A 20,597-nucleotide genomic window follows, 5' to 3' on the forward strand; every position below is an offset into this window, starting at 1 on the left:
GGCGGGTGCGGAGGGGCGCCGGTGCCGTTCCCACCTGCCGGGGACGGGGCGCCGGGAGGAGCCCAGCTCTGGGGTCGCCGTGGCCCAAAGCCGGTCCCGGGTTCGGGGGTCGGTTAGGGCTCTGCCGGCGTCGTCTCTGCCGCTTAGGTACACTTTTAGAAAGAGATGTGACCTGGCCGAGTCGTGGGGGGAAACGTCGGTCCCCCGTGCTGGCTGGCAGGGACTTGAGAGGGCTGCGAGTTAGGGTAAAAAAAATTCATTTAAACTTTGAAAGCTTAGGTAGAAAACTACATAACCCTACAGTTAACAGTGGAAATGTGGCAGCATGACTAAGTTTTCAGGTGCTTCTTCCTTGCCCGCTTTTATGTTGCGGGCCTTGGGTGCCAGCAAAACAAGACAAAAACCTCACTTTCAAAGCGCCACATGATCATGCCAAAAAGAAAAAAAAAAACAACCCCTGTTGCATCTCAGTTCGCATGTCATCTTTCTAGTTCTGTTTTTGTTCTTTTAGGGAAATAATTTAGTGATGGAGTTTGTATGGTAGCTGCTAGGCACAGTGCTTTAAAATGTTAAGATGATTAATTTTCAAGAAATAGTTGGTTGTTGCTGGTTGAAAACTCCTGGTTTTCTAGCTATGTTGCACAGTTGGAGTTTCTTTTTGGGTGTTGAACTCACTTGGAGCTTGGCAGAGCCCTCGCGTATCTCGGGCTGCTCTTGCCAAAGAGCATCAATAGCCAAAGCGTGAGGCTGCCTGGAGTGGCTTTGCAGGTTTGGAAACCGTCCTCCCATCACTCAGTGCAACTGCTCCTGGGTGATACTCGCTCCTTTGTAAATAGGAGAGTAAGAACGATGGTGCTGTTATTGTAACTTTGAAATCTCCTTGTTCTCTCTTTTCAAAATAACTTTTATGACCCAGACTAATAAAATGTAACAGTATTAGTGAACTGCGTTTAAGCAGTTCCCAGTACAGCTGAAGCACAATTGGGTCATAGGCAGTCTTATTGAAATAACTAACTTAGATGTTGAAACTGCTCCGCGTGTGCCTTGTTTTGTTTTAGCTTGTTTTTTTAGCAGTGCAGTGTGTATATAGCGCTTATGATATGCTCTTAGGTAGCAAAAAAAAACCCAACATGGAGTTGCTAACCTAGTATTATTACAGCTATGGGCTTTTATGTGGGAGAAGATACTATGTAAAACTGATTTCAAGCAACTTCCTTTGTAGCTGGCACTAAGTGCTACAGACGGTGGAATTGCTGGTTGAAAAGTTTCAGCAGAGATTCATAGCTGCCTGTGTACTTTTACAGGTGGGCAGATTTGACCCGAACTCTGTTGGTGTTGAGCATTGTAGCCTCCTAGAAATTAGAAACTGTCATTTTCCATATTGTATCAGAACATTTGTCGCTCCAGTTTGATACCAAATCTGTGTCAGCAGCTGATGCTTGATGGATGAAGGCAAGTTTTTCACTGAGGTTTGCTTCTTTAAGGGAAATGAATTTTTTTCACTGGTGCTCTAATGTATCTACTTTAGAGATTTGTGGTGCTGTAGCCACACTGGCAGAAGCATCCTTCTTGTGAACAAACCCTAACTCTCGTCCGCTCAGGTTATACACCACTGGCTTTGAAACCTGTAGCATTAGGATTCCTCTATGGCAACTCCATATGCATTCCTTGAATTCTGCTCGAACCATATGTATTCCTGAACCTTAATGTGAACTAATCCAACTGGATGTAGTATTGCAGCTGGAATTCCTTGCTGCATGAGGAATTTCTGAATTCCATTTGGAATATGCTCATCCATCCTGTTTACTTGGAGGCTCCGGGTGAGTGTGGTGGTTGAGCTGTCCATGGTGATGCCTCTCCTTCCTCCTCATAAGACAGCCCATCACTTCAGGGTAGCCTCACATCTTTTTGCCAATGTTGTTTGCTTTTTAGCTTGCTTCATTTAATATCTTGAATCTACTGTCTCAAATAGATCACCCATTTAGTAGATTAAATAGTGTATGGGTTGATCCTGAAGCAAAAGATGCAAATAGGGAAAATCTGGTTCATGCAAGTACAGAGGATGTACAGAACCAAATTTGTCATTTTAATCACCGGTGAAGAAGTCTCCCTTGTCTTTTTTGGGGATGTACATGGATTTCCTCAGAAAGAGTAATTGGAATTAGAATTTATTTTCCTAGTGGTATTTGTTTTTCTTTTTGCTTCTTTAAACCTGTGTATTGTAGCAACTGTCTTACTGGTTTAGAAAGGATGCCTGCAGCTTGCTTAGCTTAAATCTGTACTTGGAGCTATCAAATGAGTGCTGCAGAGTGATGGGAGGTTTTATGTACTCTGAGATGAATGTGTAGTCCCTTCACAATTCAGTCCCAGCGAATCAGGCACCTCTTTGTACTTCCATGTTAATTTGACACTAGCTTTGTATCCATGTTCTTGCTGTGCTCTTCAGATAAATAAAACCTTCTTTTAAGCCTCCTCAACTGTAGTATCTTTTCAGGCAGTGGTTTTACATGGACCTATTTTTTCTGCATTTAGGGTGAGATGGGTTTTAGTAAATTAGGAGAGAAATTAATTAAAATTTCCTTTTTTTCCTGATTTTTCCATCTTGGTTACATGAGTCTGTTTTATGCTACTGCCATCACTAACAGCGTCAGGTACATCCAACATACCATGACATCAGCCCTAGCTGTGGAGACTTGGGTTCCTGAAGGTACCGTGGGCAGTTAGAATTTTCTGAGCCTGTGAACTTTTAATGGTAATTTTGTGCCTTTGAGAATCTCTGCTTGGATTTTTTTCTGTCCCAGTGTTTCCCTCTTTCCCATTCTGACTGTTTTGACCATAAGCTGCTGGTTTTGACTAGTTGCCTGCTTTATAATGCATTGTTGAAAGAGTTATTTTTTTTAAAGTAGGGCATTTCTCCTTGAGTTGTGTTACTCATTATGTGTTTGGAAACTGCTGAATGTATTGGACTTTTCCAACTATATGGGTGTACAGTGAAGGACTAACTTAATATTTCCTTTAAACACTTACTGAATTGATTATATCTGGTGTTCAGACACTTGTTTTGGGGGATATTTACCGCAGTAGGGTTTGGCTTAATAATGTGTTTTCCGGGACAACTTAAAACATCTGCTTCAGGTTATCTGACTAGCTGGCTGAAAGCTGTTGTCTTTATGTGAAGAAATATTTCAGTGGTGTGTTAACCGAGTCACAATAAACTGTACTGGTGCTAGCTTGGATTTAGACCGAGTTTCTGAACACTAGTACATTTCTGTCGGTTGTCAAAAGAGCATCAGAGATGTAAATTGTTATGAATTCAGTTTTGCTGCACAGTTTGAGAATATGTAAGAAGCTCCTGTTTCTGTTAGCATCTCATCGCACAATCGAAAAGCAAAGGTTTTGGTGTCTTTATGTAACATTGGGAGCTTAAACAGTCTGGAATGATCAGGATGACATGTTTCAGAATAGTTTTTAGAGGATTAATTAAGATCATCATCACTAAAGACATGTTTTCATATTTCTCTAACAAGATACTGCTGCTTGCTAATGGAAAACACTTAAACATGGTCAGGCTTTATATTGGATTTTGTTAGTGGTTTAGTACAGAGCCTTGTGAATGTAGGTCAGCGGGCTTTCTTATTAGAGCATTTGCCAGGCAGCGAAAAGCCAATTGAGTTTTCATTCTTGCAGCTTTTTTCCTCCACTTCAAAACTAGCTAGAGGAAGCAATTTTATTACTGAAGCTCTGTTTTTAAAAATTTTGCACAACTTCCCTCATCGGCAATGCTTAGAAAGACTTGCCAGCGCAAGTGGTCTAATTAAAAAGCTCCACAACTTTAAAGTTTGAATTTTTCATACGCTTTGGTGCTTGCTTGTACGCAGCTGGCGGTTATGCTCTTACTGGTGGGGTGTTGGTATCTTGACACAATACAATTGGCAAGTGCGTTTAAATTGCCAACCCTTTCTTGTCACTTAGTCAAAAGTTGTAGGTCTTAAATGCAAGGCAGAGCTGCTCAGAGTAGAAGTCTAAACAAACCCACAATCAACATCGTTTCAAGGTGATGCACTTGTGTGCTGTGACTGAATGTGTCTGGTTTTGGCTAGTTGAGTTATATTGGTTAATTCCATTGGAGACCCAAATACATCAGTCATAAAATGTGACCTGGGCCCAGCATTCCTCTGCTCTAAAGGGAGTTGGTTCGTAGGTGAATAGAAGCCCTTATTTTGCTTTTTATTCACTGTCTCTACCTTAGCGAGAGCTGTGGTGAGTAATATTTATTCGGTTCCATGTCATTGCTAACTACAGTCCCTGTCTTTGTATTTAGCTGAATTCCTAAGTGAGGGCTTCTAGGTGTGAGGGGCAGAAGGGTTTTTATCACACCTCCTGTTAGTTTTGCTGAAAGTAGGGCCGGCTTATCTTCCAGTCTTATGTTCCCCCCTCATCCCCTTACTTCTTAATCTACTGGTTTTAGGGTTTGTTTTCTTCCTGCTGTTACGTATTAGTGTGCTCTTTTCCTGGTGTTCGGTTCCTGTGTTCTGCTGTTTGCTCTTGTTACCTGATGTGAAGCGAGGCTGATGGATTTGAAAAGGCTTTCTTGCAGCTGCTCTCAGCGTAGCAGAGAGACAAGGCAGAAGGTATCAGACCTTATTAGCAGGTCTGATACTTTAAGACTGGTAATTCCCAATGTTAATTATAAGGCAAAATTTCTGAGATGCGTGTGGGTTTGCTACTAGCCATGGCTACAAAGTAAAGGAGAAGAAAGGAGTCAGCAGGCAGAGGGCTGTTTGCGTGCATTGCTCTGGTTCTGAGAAGTAATAAAATGGAAGGGGAACTTGGGGGTTTGCAAACATGCAACTTCTGTGTCCCCATGGTAGGTTTGGGAATAAAGGACGATTAGGCCAGAACAGCAGAAGTGATGGAGAAGAGAGGACTGCTGCAGCCTCTCTCTGTAGCGGGAGGAGGCAGCTGTGGAAGTGCTGCTTCTTTCTCAGTAGTTAGGTGAAAGGCACAGCTAGCTTGAAGAGAGAAGAATTTTAGATACTAAGTATGAAAGGTGTAAAATCCCCCAGTGAATGTCAGAAAACCAGCCAAGACTTCAATGAATTGTTCCATCCCCTGGAATTAGCTTTGTTAGGGCTGATTTTGATGTTGAATTGTAATGCAAGAGTAGTAACTACCGCTACAGTCCATCTTTGAGTAATGCCTTGGTCTCTGGGTTTTTACGTGGTGATTTCTTGCAACTTTTATAAGGTCTCATTTCATCCTATGGGATGCATATCAATAACTTCTTTTGTGATTAGCAGAACTTCCTGTTGCGCTCGCATGCGTTGCACCGCGCAGAGCCTGCATACCCCAAACTGATCTTCTGGTACCTGAAGCACGGCCAGAGCAGAACCTGGAACCAGCTCAGTGGCATCGCCACTCCTGCCCTTCAGGGCTTAACATGGGTGCTTGAGTTTGTTTTGTATTTTAAAATGAAATAAGTGTGTGAGGTGTTCTTGCACTGATAGTCTGAACAAGGAAGTCCCTGAGATAGAAGAGAAACAGATCACGGCTAATGGCAGGTTTGTTGAGAGGCTCTGCTGATCTTTGCCTGTGTGATCTCAAGAGCTAACCTGTGATGGGAAAAGGCTTGCTAATTTTTTGTTCTGTGTAGACTCATAGAAAGTTATGGCTAGAAGGGATACTAAGAGATTGGGTCATCCATCTTCCTGTCCCAAAACAAAATCTGGTAAACCTAGGCAATTCCTGAAGGATATTTGTCTAGCACGTTTTTCATGATTTCCTGTGATAGAGACTCCAAACACCAGATTCTTTTGGTAAGTCTGGCTGCCAGTCTGCTGCTTGTTCTGCAGTTGCAGCTTATTATTCCTGTCTAAATACAGTGGTGTGCGCGTGTCCCTCTTACGCTACAGTTTTAAAGAACATATTGACAGTTTCCCAAGACCGTTCAGGTGCCAGGACCCACCAGTTTTTCAGCAGCAATAAGTGCGGTGGGTGCCTGGCAGTGCCTGTTCCTTCCTGGCTTTCCATTGTCTGGAAGGGTTTATGTACCATTCAAGATCTTTGCATGGCAGGCTCACACCTTTGCATTGTACTTCCAGTGGTGGTTTTGTAGAGAACCTGTTGAGTCAAGGAGAAATCACAGATCGTTTGTTGAAGTCATTGATTAGCTGTAGCAGAACTCTAGCAACCGAGTTGCTTGAAAACGTGGGTTCGGGATTAACCTTTAATCTGCATCCCCCAAACTGTGAAATCCTCTGGCATCTTGTGGTTTCTTGTGAAACTTTTAATTTTGTCTTTGTATTAAAGGATCAGCCTGCTAATTCTGGGTTTGATGAACAGCATTTTAATGGTATTTGCTATATGGAACTCCTAAGGAAGTTGTTATTAGTGTTTGATGCCTACCACTTAGATTATTTAGAAATACAATTTTAAGTTTAATGGAAATTTATAGTTGCCTCATTAACTATAGCTAAACAAAATAACATTCAACTTCTTAGTTAATTAAAATTGATCTGACCATTATATTTAGCTTCTGTTCTGATTAGTGCTTGACAATTGTCAGCCAGCTCGGTGGGTGGAAATGTAGAATTAGCTTTTGGTGGCTGCTCTTGGGACATTCCCTGCTCTTTTTGTCCTTTAACTTACTGATGTTTCTTTGTCATATTTTCATTTGTGTAACATTTTTCCTGTGTTGTCTTCTCTTTCATATACCTCCTCTGCTGTGCTTCCTCATACCTTTCCCACTTTGAGACCAGTTACTTGGGGTACCCAGTGGAATTATTTGGGAACCAAAGCTAATAGAAAAATGGGATTAAGTGCTGTTTCTGGGTAGAACGATGCTGGGTGTTCTGGGCTGGCTGCAGCTGTGTTTTCTTGAGGGAGCTTCAGATGTCACTTTGAAACGCTGAAGCCTCCATCGGTTTGTGTTTTGACACTCAAATCCGCATTGCAGAGTGGGCAATACCACAGTAGCTGAGGTTTGAAGTGGGTGAGCGCAGCCCTTAGATCTGTATGGAGGGAGGTCAGCTCCAGCCTGGACTGTGGCTCTCCCAGCCCAGCTCTGCCCTCAGATCTCTGTGGGAAGATAGATGGGGTGATACAAGGGTAGGTGCCAAGCATTGCCTTTGCATGAGTGAGAAGAATTTTACATAAAACTGAGTTAGTGTTATCCTTCAGTATCTATATGTTTCATCTGAGCTAATATTTCTTTAGCAATTTAAATAAAAAGGTTTCTTCTGACTTAAAAGTAACATGTCCTCTTTTATACACTTTAAAAGAAAACAAATAATACTGCTTCTAACATCTGCTTGGTTTGAGTTTGTGTCCAGGTAGCATTTTGCCTTGTGTATGCTAAACTTCTAAAACATCTTACAACTTCTTTTAATCTAGGGATGGTCAAAACTGCATTTGTGTTTTCTCTCTGTTGAATTTGTGAAATTTTTTGTTAGGCTTAAGTTACTCTTTACTGATTAAAATACAGTAACATAACCGTACTCTATTAATGAGATCTTGGAAAAATCTTTCTGAAAAATCGGGGATCTTGCAGGAGTGAGATTCAAGTGCAAAGACTTAATCAGAGGCATCGTTTCCTCCCCCCCTGGTTCTGGTAGTAAGCAGATTGGAGAGTAGTTGTCCAAGGACGCTATAGTATATGAGTGCTCATCTGTGTCTTTCTGAGCAATAATGGAATTGAATGTAATTTTTCTATTGATGTGACAGCTAAAACATGGCAAAGATCAAGTTTCACGGTATGGTACCTGACACACGTCCATAATGGAAGCTGGTTGAAGAGCTGAAGAACGCTGGCAGTACTTGAGCTGTTAAAAGGTGTGGGGAATGAGAAAACTACTCTTAAAGGGTTAAGTGGCTTTTTATAAATGGGTTGGACTTTTATTTGCTGATTTCCGATAGAACTGTTAAACTTAGGGGTTTGATATATGAAATTTCTGTTCAGGTATTGTTTTACCATGGAAGAAGAAAGCACAGTATCTCGTACAGTGTGGACAAACGCAGCAGTGACTAACATTGGCTGCATTCCAAAAAAAAAGGCTTCAGTTGAGCAGGGGAATGCTATTCAAAGTATGAGCCATTTGCTCCAGTACACGACAGCCACTGCACCAGCTACTGTGCAAAGGATGAAATGGGTTTTCTGTATTTGAGGTCAGAATATTTCTGTATGTCTAACTTTTGCTTTTAAGTGTTCTAGGTGCTTGCTCATCAAGTCTTGCACAAGATGTGAAGAAAAAAATGAAGCAGGAGCAGAAGTTTTTTTTTTAGTGTGACCTGCATTTGGATAGTGCTCATGTGCAGGTTTCCTGTCTCCCTGAATTGTTAGATTCTTGTTTAAGACCATGACCTTCCTTAGGGCCCTGTAGAGACCTTCTTCCATGTTAATTTGGTTTTGAAATTAAGAAATGGCATTAGTTTTTGGAGAATGGAGTGGTTAAAAATATCTGATTTCATAGGTAGGATTTTGTCATCTGTTTGGCATTAAAGACTATTGCAGTTCCTTGTGTTTTAATTCATCAATGTCTTCTAAATACATACTTGGCATTAAATTGTGTATTTTCATTAGATTCGTTTGGGTTGCTCACATGCTGAAAGTTTAAGGATATGCTTAAATACTGTTGAATCCTGTACTGAAAAAAAATAAGAAAGACAAGATATTAAATTTTTTGTTTTCCTGCAAAGTAGGAACATGTGTTCTCTTTTTGAAAGTAAATGGGCTTGCTAACTAATACTGCTGAAATCTGGCAATTCTTACTTTCTATTTAATGGTGGCTACAAATTAGCCTTGATTGCTCTGACAGTTCTTGAATTGCTGTTATCGTGTTTCATCTGAATTCTCTTCTTGTTGAAACCTGATCTAAAGAAAATATTAATAGAGTTCGTGTAAAACTTTGGATTTAAATTTTTCTTTATGGAAAACTCTGATCTCTATTATAGAGTATTTGTTGGTTTTTAGCTGCTTTTTTTTTTTTTTTTTACACCTACAGTTTATTTGGTCAAAGGGAATACAGCTTCTTTCCCTGGTGATCCTTCTTAAGTGAAAACTCTTTTGCATAGGAACAAGTATTGGTCCAAACTGACTTGATAGGATGTGTACTTTTCTAATCCTGAGAATACAGTTGGTTGGAAGAGGAGAGAAACTATTTGACATGCTTAGATTTTTTTGGGGGGTAATTTTGAGGTAGGCAGCTACCGGGTAATGGCTTAAGATGTAGAAGTACTTTCTAGATTACTTTTATCGGTAGTTTTTCTAGATTACTTTTTAGAGGCTTTCCAACAAGCAGCTTTTCCAGAGACTGTCAGAAATGGGGAAAAAAAAGAAATGTTCCTGGTATTCAAATACTTCTGATTACCGGACTGGTCCTTCTAGGGTTGCTGGCACCACTGTGTAGTTTTGAACATCCCAGAGGTGACTCTGAAATGTACTGGAGATCGTACTGGTGAAGGACTAGTACAGATGCCTCCTGGGAAGAGAGAGGTGCAGGTAATGCTGAAAACTTGTGAAGACAGAGCTGAGAACCAGATGCTTTATCCTTGTTCAGAATGACCCCAGCTTTGTGAAGAACTGCAGATGAGCAAGAACAGTATGTGTACATTAGTATGATGTTTTGGAGTATTTAGATGCAATGGAGTATGAGGATCTTGTCATAAAAGCTGTGTTTAGGAGAAGGTGAAGGTTTGAGAAGAGGATTGAAGATGGAATCTGGAAGTAGCTAAGCTGAGGTACCCATGTAGTTTAAGTATTTGTGGTGTATGTGGGATAATCCATCTGTCCCGACCTGCATATATGGATTGTAGGGGAGAAAGTACTGTTTGTGATGGTGCTCTTTTCTGGACAGAATTGATGACTTGCTGAGTATTTCACTACTGATGTCATTCTTAATGAACTTTTTCTCTGTTGCTGCATTTGTTGGGAGAATTAATATGTTGTGTGAGTGACTATTTAAATTCTGTGTGAGGAATAGTGCTATTTTCTTAGCACCCATGAGCATGCTTCATAAGCAGTGGGGTTTAATGAAACCTGGACTCCAATGGGCTTGTCTCCTATGTCCCCATACTTCCTCTGCTGTAGCACCCTTGCCTGACACCACTGGTTTAATAAGGCTGCGTCTTCCCCACGTCCCTTCTGTCTGTCCACAATACGTCCTGTGGCACGAGGAAGCTGGGAGTCCTGCAGGGTCTCGTGCAAGGGTTCGGTTACCCCAGCTCACCACTTCCCTATGCTGCCAGGTGGGAAGCCACCCCACTGTGGTGACAGCGCGACACGCAGATGTGCTGGTGGGCTGGCAACTGCTGAACAGTGCAAACCATGTGAGGGTTTCCTGCCCTCTGAAGTTCAAGGTGGTCATCGTTTCCTTCCCTTATGCTGGCTCTAGGCTTTCTAAAACTTGCACTGCACACTGTATTTTTCTGGTGTTGACTTCTTTCTTAAGCTTGCTTAAAATTGGTTAGTGAATTTAATTGTGAGGTGTGATTGGCACTTTCACTGAGCCACTTACTGCTCGGGCTTTCTTTAGGGAAAGGGTCAAAAATTTGGTGCTGCACAGGTTTAGGTTGCTTGTCACTGTTGTACTAAAACACTTAAGTCCCACCTAAGACTGTACAAAACATCTGAAGTCCTGAACAAGGTTGTTAGTGTAGAGGAACCGTAGGCTTTAATTTTGATTAAAGGGTTCTTGAGTACCCATGGCTTTGGTTTTGTTTGCACTGAGTGCTTTTTGTGTCAGTGCTATATTTTGCTTTTCCCTTCTGTCTATTTACTTACTATCATAATACAACAGTTTCTTAGGAGGGGGAAAAATGCAAGCCTGTTGCTTAGCTGGTATCCTCACTGCTATGAAAATAAACTTTTTCAGTCTGGAATGCTGCATTGCCTAATTCACAGTATTCTTTCGGCTTAGTTCGAGTAGCAAGTTTTGTTTTCTGTTTGGTTTTAGCAGTACTGGGGAATTGGGAAATATGTTTTTTTCAGTTTTAGGAATAAGCGTCCACATTCATAAAGCACAAAGTCTGTATTTTCTAAGTCTTAGGAAATCATAACGAGGGTTCCCATTCAAGAAGCTCTGATGTTGTTGCTTTGGCTGAATGCCAGGTCTCTTGCACTGCCTTAGCTTTTTTTTGTTTTGATTTTTCTTTTTTTTTTTCTCCCCTTACTGGCCTTGAGTTTGCCCTCCAGACAAATAGCAGACAATGAATTGCAGTGAATGACACTTGTGAGCAAGGAGAAACTGGGTCAGTTCCAAGCTCGTGCAGAGTGTAGGTATAATACCGATGAGGGGAAGGAGACTGCCAGCATTCCTTACCACACTGTAAAATCTTTTGATGGATGTTGGGTTCATCTAGCATAACTTACTATGACAGAACACTAGGTAATACAGAATGTTCATTAGAGTTATTCATTAAGGATTTACAGTTTTCAGCTGGAGTGCTGTCACAATTTTAATTACTTCATGAAACTGCATGCTGAGGTCTTGCAGAAAATACCAACAACTCCAATATCTATTTATTTTTTGAACTGATGCGTTCCTACCAAATGGGATTATAACTCTAGAATCTCTAATTTTCAGGAGCTGGAATTAAGTTTGAGAATAGGTATGGGTTGTGTTTGGCTCTGTACATAGCACAGGGCCCTTTTGGTTTCCTGGGCTCACTCAGGCCATGACCAACGAAAGCTACCTGACCCAAGTATCATGCTTAGGCACATTTTCAGTAGCACAGGTGGACGGCTGAGCATTTTATCTAATGTGGAGCTGAACGTGAAAATAGAGCGCTGTGTTCTTCTGTAGGCTTTTAATTTGAAGAACAGTAAACAGAACTAATTTTATTGCGGAACTTCAATAAACTTAATCTATGGAATGGATAATTGTCTGATGGTGACTTGTGAGCTTGACAAATAGTTTTCTTCTCTGAAAATAAGGTGGTGTTATCATAGTCTGTTTTTCTCCTACTGCGGCTTTGTTATAAAGTACTGTATGTGCTCACTCTGCTACATTGAATGCAGCAGTGGGTGGGGTAAGGATAAATCTAAAAACATGTAATGGAAGTAAGATTCACCAAGTGACATAAAGAAACCTGCTGGGAGATGAATGGATAGCGAAAATTTCTCCGCGATCTGGAGCTGAGGGGAAATACCGCTTAGGTATGGCTTCACTTGCCTGAGAGCAGAGCCTTTGCGTGGGATCAGTGATACCTCAGAGACAAGTTAAAAACAAGAAAACCTGTTCAAAGACTGTGTCAGAACATCCTCAAGTTTGTAGTCAGCTTATCTGTCACTGAAAACCCTTTGTTCAGCAACAGGCTTCTGGCCACCAGGAGCAGGGGCTGGGCAGGACTGCCCTGCTGTTTACAAGCTGGCAGGCTGTCAGCAATTTTGTGTGAGGTATGGTACCTGCTCCGGTGAACTTCAGCAGTGGACTCGAGAGAAACCCAAGTTATGAAACCTGCTTTTCAAGTGCAGAGGACTAGCTTATGGACAGTTTTTTTCACGTGTCTCTGAGGATTAAAATCAGAGAAGCATTGCGGTATTATTTGGAATATTAAGAATATTTCAAAGTTTCTGTTACTTCAGTAAATACGAGTCTAGAGAAATATTGGTTAAGCTGTGCTTCCTCTTCAGCGTAAATATTAGATATGGAGCTGCATGTGTGTTTGATGGTTAGGGTGTGGTGTTTCTTTTGTTGTTGTTTTGTTTCTGATGCTTGTTTGCAGGCATTTATTGAGCACTGATACAGAGTAAAATCTCCAGGAGCTAAGGAGTTAGGGGGTTAGGCTTCTGGCTGAAGACGCTAGGATCTGACCATGCTTGTATAGTTTAGCATGGGGCAGGATATATAGAAATGGTGATTTAAGAAAAAAACAATTTTCAATTTTAGTAAACTTAAATGTGTTAAAATATGAAATGATAGCGCAACATGTACATACAGGTCTTAAGTATGTAAGTTCAGTATTATAAAATATAAGAAAGACCTGTTGGACAAGTTAAAATCTGAATAAGAAGAGTTACTGGCCTAAGCACCTGTAGTTAAGAGTTTTTGTTAATGCTTAATCGGCTTTTGATAGCTGCAATTGCCTCTTGAAATCTGAACAGAATATTTTCTTACAGGTTGGTTCATCTGGTTTGGGACAATGAGTGACTTACACTGAGAAAGCAGGAAGTTTTTTTGTCTTCTGTTTTCCTTCAGTCTGTAAATAAAAATGATGCCAGAGGATCTACCAGATCCAGTCTTGAGAAATATGACCAAAATAAGCGAAGTACACGTGAGGTACACACAAAACTGCCATTGTTCGTTAAAAGCTTACGCACAAAGCCAAACCATGTACTTCAAGCTTATCTTTTCCAATACATGCATTTCAGAGTAATAGCTTATAATTGAAATAACATTAAATGCTGGGTTTGTGCATTTAATCAAATTTCAATTTCCATACAAATGAAGCTCAGCAGACAATACAAGGAAATGCCACTTTTCATTTGCTACACTAATTGTTTGTTCTTAAAAGCTAAAATAGATTCAAATCTATACTATCTATGTAAATGCTAAAACGTAACGTGCATCCATAGTCTTAGTTACCAAAAGAATATCTTAATGTATCAGAATTTACTACTGGTGAATCTCTTTTTATTAAAGAGAAATTAAATCATTGCAACTAGCAGAACCCAAACTTTCATAATCAGTGATTGCATTCACTGAGTTTGCTCTATGTATCAAAGCATGCTCCTGAATTGAGACTTATATTTTGGAGGCTTTAGTTTAGAGCTCTGGCTGCTCATCTGTATTGTTTCGTGCATTTACCCACCTCTTAAACTGTGAATTGACAAGGCATTGAGTTTTTTGTAGCACTAGTGGTTTATGTATCAGAGTTAGGAACACATGTTTTATTAGTAAGGGGAATCTTCTGTCTGTCAGGGATATGTTTCTACCTCAGAAGAGATTGGGCTTTCTAGTCTTCCTTTTTCCACTGGTTCCTGTAGTGGTCAACTTCAGTGTCTTGGAAATATAAGGCTGAAATTTAGATTTTGAAAACTTTGATGTGTTCACCTAATGCTTTACAGCAGATGTCTATTGTGCGTACCTGAGACAGGGCCTCTGGCATTTTTATTGGATGTAGCGTTTTTTCGGGCTGAATTCCTTCTGTATCTCCGTCTTGAATTGAGGGAGGATAAATAATCCTGTGAAGACAGTATCAAAGCATTCTCATTCACCCACCAGCTTATCTTCGCAGAAGTGTTTTGATGAGTAAATAGTGCTTGTAGACTAGAGAGGTGCTTTTTTGAGGTTCATGGGCAGTTGCCTTCTGTCACTTGGCAGAAATTTTTATAGCTTGCTGGTTTTTGCCCATTCACGAGAGCTATTTCCACCCCTGCTGCTTCTCTTACCCCTGTGGTGCTGTGACCTGGTACAGCTCTTTGTGGGTCAGAGATGTGACTCTGGTCAGTAATCAAGGCTTTTCTTACGGTATGGAGGTGAAGGTCCCAGCTCTGTTCACAGGGCAGCTTTTGGTAGCACAGGGCTAAAACTAGCTGTTCTGCCTGTGAGGAGATGTGTGTAATCCCAGCATATCAGAAAACGTCTTCTATTAGAGCTAATAGAAACTCTAATAATAAAAAAATAAATTAAACACACTAGTAGATGTTCTAGCTTCATTGGCAGACAACTGAGACCCCAATTCCACATTAATTGCTGCTGGATCTGTACAACTACATTTCTGCTGAATTAGTTGGAGCATGCAATCTTTCTGGTTGCAGGGGGACAAACTGTAGCTGATCTGACTTAAAATTAATGTGGACAGACAATAGCTTCATTTGATCTGAAGCTTGCTGTTTCAAAGCCAAGTCATCAAATTCATTCAGAAAACTGAACTAGCAAGGTGAACTTGTACTGAATCAACACTTTGTCTCATGTGCCTATTACAGTCTTGGTTTGATATTGGAAGCTCTAAAATGAGATTTAATATGTTGAAAAGTAGTCTCAGATACTGGATATAGATCCTCACTGCCTTTCGTTCAAATAAAACAATTATTTTGAGTAACTAATTATCCCTTATCTCTTACATAAAAAAGGGGGAGATGAATAAGAAATTCAGTTCCAGTCTGAATGCAAGTAGGAGGTGACCTAGTCCAAATGCATGTCTGAAAGACTTAAAATGAAGCAGAAAATACAGTTTGCAGGTAGTGTAAAGCCCAGGGCAGCACGCTGACCAAGTGCGCATCTGCTGCAGGAAGGATGCACTGTGACTTCCCAGCACTTGGGCTCCAGAAGGAAAACATTCTCAATTATGCGGAAAGATTACATGAGATGATTAAACCTGAAAGGGCTTCCTGGATCGTTTTATAATGGCAAAAAGGTGTTTGTTTTATGAAACATATGAAGCTGGCTGGAAATTAAAGCAGGGGGTGTGTGTGTGTATTTTATTCAACTGTCACGAAGTCCTTCCTGTGGATAATGCTTGTTGTAAATGTCTATTTTGAGTACTTAGCAGAGAATCTGGAAATTAGCGTGCTGTAAAGAAAATTAAAAAAGCTAGTTGAGCCCTGTGTTAATACGTGATGAGTGCTGGGAAACACCTGGCATTTAGCATGTAATTGGAAAAATCTTTGGAACAAAAAGCTTTCTGTAAGAGTGTAAGCAACCACCTTGAAAACTTAGTTTTTTCCTGTATGAAACCTAGATTTTTCTGTTAGTCAAAAATCTTGTCTGTTTCGTCACTGACTGACTTAGAAGAATAATATTTGGCAGCTAAAGGAGATGAAGACTTCTTGTTTGTGTGGCACTGTTTAAATTTATTTATAATCTTGCCTGTTATTTGTGGTGTTTGATTAATTAAGTTTCCAACTGTTTTGTAAGTTTTCTTTTAAATTTCAAATTACAGGTCCACGACTAGCTTTGGCGAGACTTCTTTCAGGTGAGTGACTTGTGGGCAGGTTACATTATCTAATACTGTGTCCCAACAAATTGGTATTGGGTTTTTTGGCCTTCACTTGACAGTAAGTTTTATCTTGGGTTATATATTAAGCTTGTAGAACAAGGTCTACATGGTCTGAACCTGATTTCAGTTTTTCTTCTCCTCTTTTTGTATGAAGTTAAGGAGTTTCTTGCTCCATCTGGCCAATTTGTAGCTCTTAATAAACTGTTGCTAGAGATAACAGGTGACATGTTACCAGAGAATGCATTGTTATTAATTGTTGGTATTTCTGAAAGACAAACGTTCGTTCAGGTAGGAGTGTGCTGGTGAACTGGCAGGTTGCTTGGGTTTTTGGGAAGAAACACGGTGGTGGTGTGAAAGCATGGAAGCGCGGTCAGGACAGCTGACTTCTGCTCGTAGGCTCATCTTATCTGTAGCCTTTGGCAAGCTATGTAATTTTTCTGTACTTTGTAACCACTGGCAGAAGGATGCAGTGGTTAGCGAGATTGTTGAGGGTTAACATTCTAGAAGTGCTTTGAGACGATAAAGTGAAGAGACTGTATAATGACACCTTGCTGCTTGAAGTGTTTTTATGTTCTCACACTGCTTGAACTTCGTGATGTTTTGTAAGTTTATATTATGTACAGTGCAAGAACTGCAATTGCTGCTATTTCAGTGTTTTACATGCCTCCCTTCTTCCCAGCAAATGCCAGATGAATTTAATTGCTCTAAAATGAGATTTCAGTCTACTAAATTTTGTTCTGTAGCATAGCAAAGACTGCATCTGATCCTTAAAAGAAAAAGCAGCCTTTTGTGTTAGAATTTCATATGTGAATCATAATACTGCTAATGTAACTTGTCACATTGTACGTGAACGCTGGCGGTGGTTGCATTTCCATTTTTTCGCTTCTAGGCAGTTGTTGATGCCGTTAGCTAATGTTGTATCGGTGTCTCTGCTGCAACAGCTGCTTGCTTGTAGCTGAACTTGTGCCATTACGTATTTTCAAGCAATATTGAAAATACAAAATGTTTCTGCTTTAACAGCTGGTGGAAAATACGTGGCTTTAGTGCTGCTAGGAGGTGATAGTTTAAGATACTTTCATGCTCATCCTTCCTTGCTGTGAGTTACCATCAATAGCTATGAACAGTGTGGGATATCTGACTTTAGGGACAGAAGTGGGACTGGTATTTTTGAAACTTTGCTATTCTTTTGAAGAACTGGAAATCTTACATGGGTGAAGAAACAGTTTTTATTTACTACACTCCTGGAAAGTACAAAGTCAGACCATGTGTTCAGTGATTACTTGCATTTCAGGAAAGATGGATGGTTACATTGTGTTGTACTGGTGTTCGCTACTGCTCATACTTCATGAATCCTGTTCTGCTGGTGGCGTGACTTGCCTTTTCTGCGGTGAAGAGACAGGCTTGAAATGTTTTCATTTTAATGCTGTTTTGACTTAAAAATAGGCTACTGAAATTAAATGCTTGACAGGATTGTGGAGACTGGCACCTATCCTGTGCATCCTCGCCTCTCCCAAATTTCTCTGTTCCTTGGCCGAGTATCTCACAGGTTTATTATAGGCTTCCATCTATCTTTGTGTCTGTATCTTACCTCTGAAGGCTCCTCCCCTGGCTAGCTGATGTGCTCTGCTGTGGGAGTCTTGAGCCCGGCGGGCAGGGCTGTGCACGGCTCATGGGGCCGAGGGCACAGTGTTGGCAGGCGGCCCTTGCGCGCTCCTGGCTGTGCTGCTGAGCTGCCCGCCCACTGCCGTGTCTTGTCCGGATGACAGCCCACCGGTATGCGTATGGTGGGGCCTGAGTGGAAATCTGTACTCCATCAATGGCAAGGGGTGTCCGAAAGGGCTGATCTTAAGCATCAGTCCTCAAGGAGGCCATCGGCTACGTCCAAACCTACCCTGAGCACAAGTGAGAGAGGCGGTTAGATTTTCTCAGATGATTGCATCTTGTTTCTCTTTGTGCTAAACCACAATAGACAACATGTAGAAGCAAAACAATTCAGATGAAATTCTTCCAGAAACTGCACAATGATTTAGGTAGTTCAATAACACGTGGGGATACGGGCCCTGGGTTAGGATGGCTCAGGAGGTGTTATTGGCAGTGTTTGCAGAATATGGAGATTTTCATTTTGCAGTATTTCTTTTAGTGTCACTTTTTTCCCCTCTGCAATAGAATTGCGTAGCAGTTCGTGTTCCTTGGTCTGAAATAATTAGTGCATCTGACATAGCATGGTTTCCATTGGGAACAATTGTTCAGCTGGTTTGAGTGGTGTTTTAATAGAAATGTTTTGTACTCTTCCATGTATCCACATTCTTCAGAGAGGAGTGTCTGTAATACAGGAAGTAATGACATTATGGCATGTAACTGGCATTTTTTTAATGCCCATAATATTGGGATGGAGTCATCCTTTTATCTGAACCAGTCATACATAATTGTACATAAAATAGTAATAGCTGTATGAAATTGTAGAGAGACAAAAGTATTCTTTACTGTTTATCCCATGTGTACATTGGCTTGTAGTGCTTTCCTGGTGGATGCTGCCTGCGAAACTAGAGGGCTGCAGAATAGCTTTCTTCACAGGGGGTGTGTGTGTGTGACTTCCATTAAAATCAAGCAGTAAAAAAATTAAGAGTTTATTTAAAGTATCGAATTTTGAATTGAATTTTGCCATAACTGCAGGTGGATGCAATGGAAACCTGGAGCTGGGGTGGGCATAGTCTTTCACGTGTTAAAATATCTACTACAGGCTCCAGTGTAAATTCTGTACTTGAAACTGCGATAGTAGCACGCAGTGGAAGGTTTCTTAGAAAGTTCTGACATTGCGCAAAAGTGGTGAAAGAAGCTGCAATGATTTACTGAAGAGTTGACGCTTTCCTGTGAACTTGAAATTTGAATAGTTTTAACTTCAGCTTGAGGTTTTGTGTTTGTTTTGTTCCCCCCCCAACTTAAAGATAGATTTTAAATTTTCTCCCTTGCTACATTGGGCAAGTGAAGCTTAACCTTTTATTCCCCTAATCAGGGGGAATAAAAGGTTTTATTCCCCCTTTCCCTCTTTGGGCTAAATAAATTACTTCAGTTTTTGTTCTGGGTGGGGGGAAATCATTATGACCTGAGCTGGTAGATTGATTCCCCCTCTCCCCCCCCATTTTCACTGTACTCATTCACTGTTAGCTGTTTGGACTGAGTAAAACTCTAAATGGGTGAAAGCACTCTTGTCTTGCTGTAAGGTCTGTTGTTGCCGTTCAGTAGGCTGGCAGGTCTGTGTGAGTTCTTAGCCATTTTGTGACCTGAATGTTTGCTCTGAGTAGGTGGTTGCTAAGAGGATGTGCCCACTTTTATTCTTCTGGAAGAGCAGGTCTGTGATTTGAAGAGGAACCAGTACTAGAACTGGATTTTAGTCTAACATCAAATTAGAAGCCTGTTATCAATATCCTATACCAATTACTAGGTGTAGGGGCACAGCTTTTATTGAGGGTGCATGATGACTGGTTTTATTATGCCTGGTCATGTTGTCCGAAAACTTAAATGTGACCTCTGTCTTGATTTACTTAGACGTGTTTCAAGAAGGTAACAACTGCAATTACAGCTCTTTTCTTGGGTTGTAAACTGTGGATGGGAGAATACATACCTGTATTTTAAATTTTCTTTTAGAGATTTCTCCCTGCAAAACAGTTACCTGTTTGATTCTTTCAAAATCAGGGATGAGTGTGTTTTACTTTAAAACACTTGGTTTTGGTTTTGTTTTTTTTAAAGGTGCTTGTTCTCTAGACGTAGCTTATCTGGGATTATTGTAGCTCCCTGAGAGGAAAACGTGCTAAATTGTTCAAAAACACTGGTTTGAAAATTGACAGCCACCACCCAGAAGAAAGATGGACGGTGATGGTCTGGTGTGAAAGTGAACCTATGGATGCTAACAGCGACTTGCAGGCCTGCCATCTGTAAACAAGCTTAGAATTGTTCACTTGTGTAGACAGATTTTTTTTTTTTCCCCTGCAAAATGTTTTGAGGGACACAAAATGAAGCTGAATTATTAGGTTCTGGCATTTGATAGATGGAATTGATATAAAAAAGCTTTGAAAAAAATTTGTACTTTTTATAATGCTAATTAGGTCTGACAGTATAATGATGGCAAGTAGGCAGTACTCTTGCAGAAGCAGGAACTACATGTTTGCAGATATTGACAGTTTCTTGTAAAGGATGTGTTCGTATGGAGAAATTCTACAAAAGCGCTTAAGCTAGAAAGTGAAAACATGTTCATGGATATAGAAATTGTTTTACAAATAGTTCTATGAAATGGTTCTAAATCAGGCTGGACGTTTGTGCAAGTCTAGCAGGTCCTGGCATCCGTAGTGATTGGAGTGGAAATAGGATTCTCAATTTATTGTGTAATCTAGCACTTAACTGCCATAGCATATTTTTGTTGAACTTTGGTTCTGAGAAAAGTGAACAAGTAGTCCTCAGTGCCCCACGAGAAGTAAATGGGTAACGTATGGTGATAGCTGCTCACATAGTATCTTTATCAGGAAGTTTTTTACTATGGATGTCTGAGAGAATTATTTCCCAAGCACTGGAAGCTGGCCCTCCTGTGTATTAAAACCACAAATGTGCAGCTTAAAACACAGAAGTGATCTGAAATGAAGCAGTTTTTAACAGGCTGAGTTTTCCAG

General features: G+C 40.6%; 1 protein-coding gene across 1 annotated transcript in view; it reads left to right on the plus strand.

The window, feature by feature from the left end:
• Nucleotides 1-20,597, plus strand: part of DGCR2 (DiGeorge syndrome critical region gene 2) — a 54,028-nt gene that overhangs the window by 7,927 nt on the left and 25,504 nt on the right. The window contains exon 2 of the mRNA XM_009330844.1: nucleotides 15,880-15,912. Within this exon, the coding sequence (XP_009329119.1) occupies nucleotides 15,880-15,912 (33 nt within the window). The remainder of the gene's footprint in view (nucleotides 1-15,879; nucleotides 15,913-20,597) is intronic.

Source organism: Pygoscelis adeliae, unplaced genomic scaffold, assembly GCF_000699105.1.
Source record: "Pygoscelis adeliae isolate BGI_AS28 unplaced genomic scaffold, ASM69910v1 Scaffold358, whole genome shotgun sequence".
Lineage (NCBI taxonomy): Eukaryota > Metazoa > Chordata > Aves > Sphenisciformes > Spheniscidae > Pygoscelis > Pygoscelis adeliae.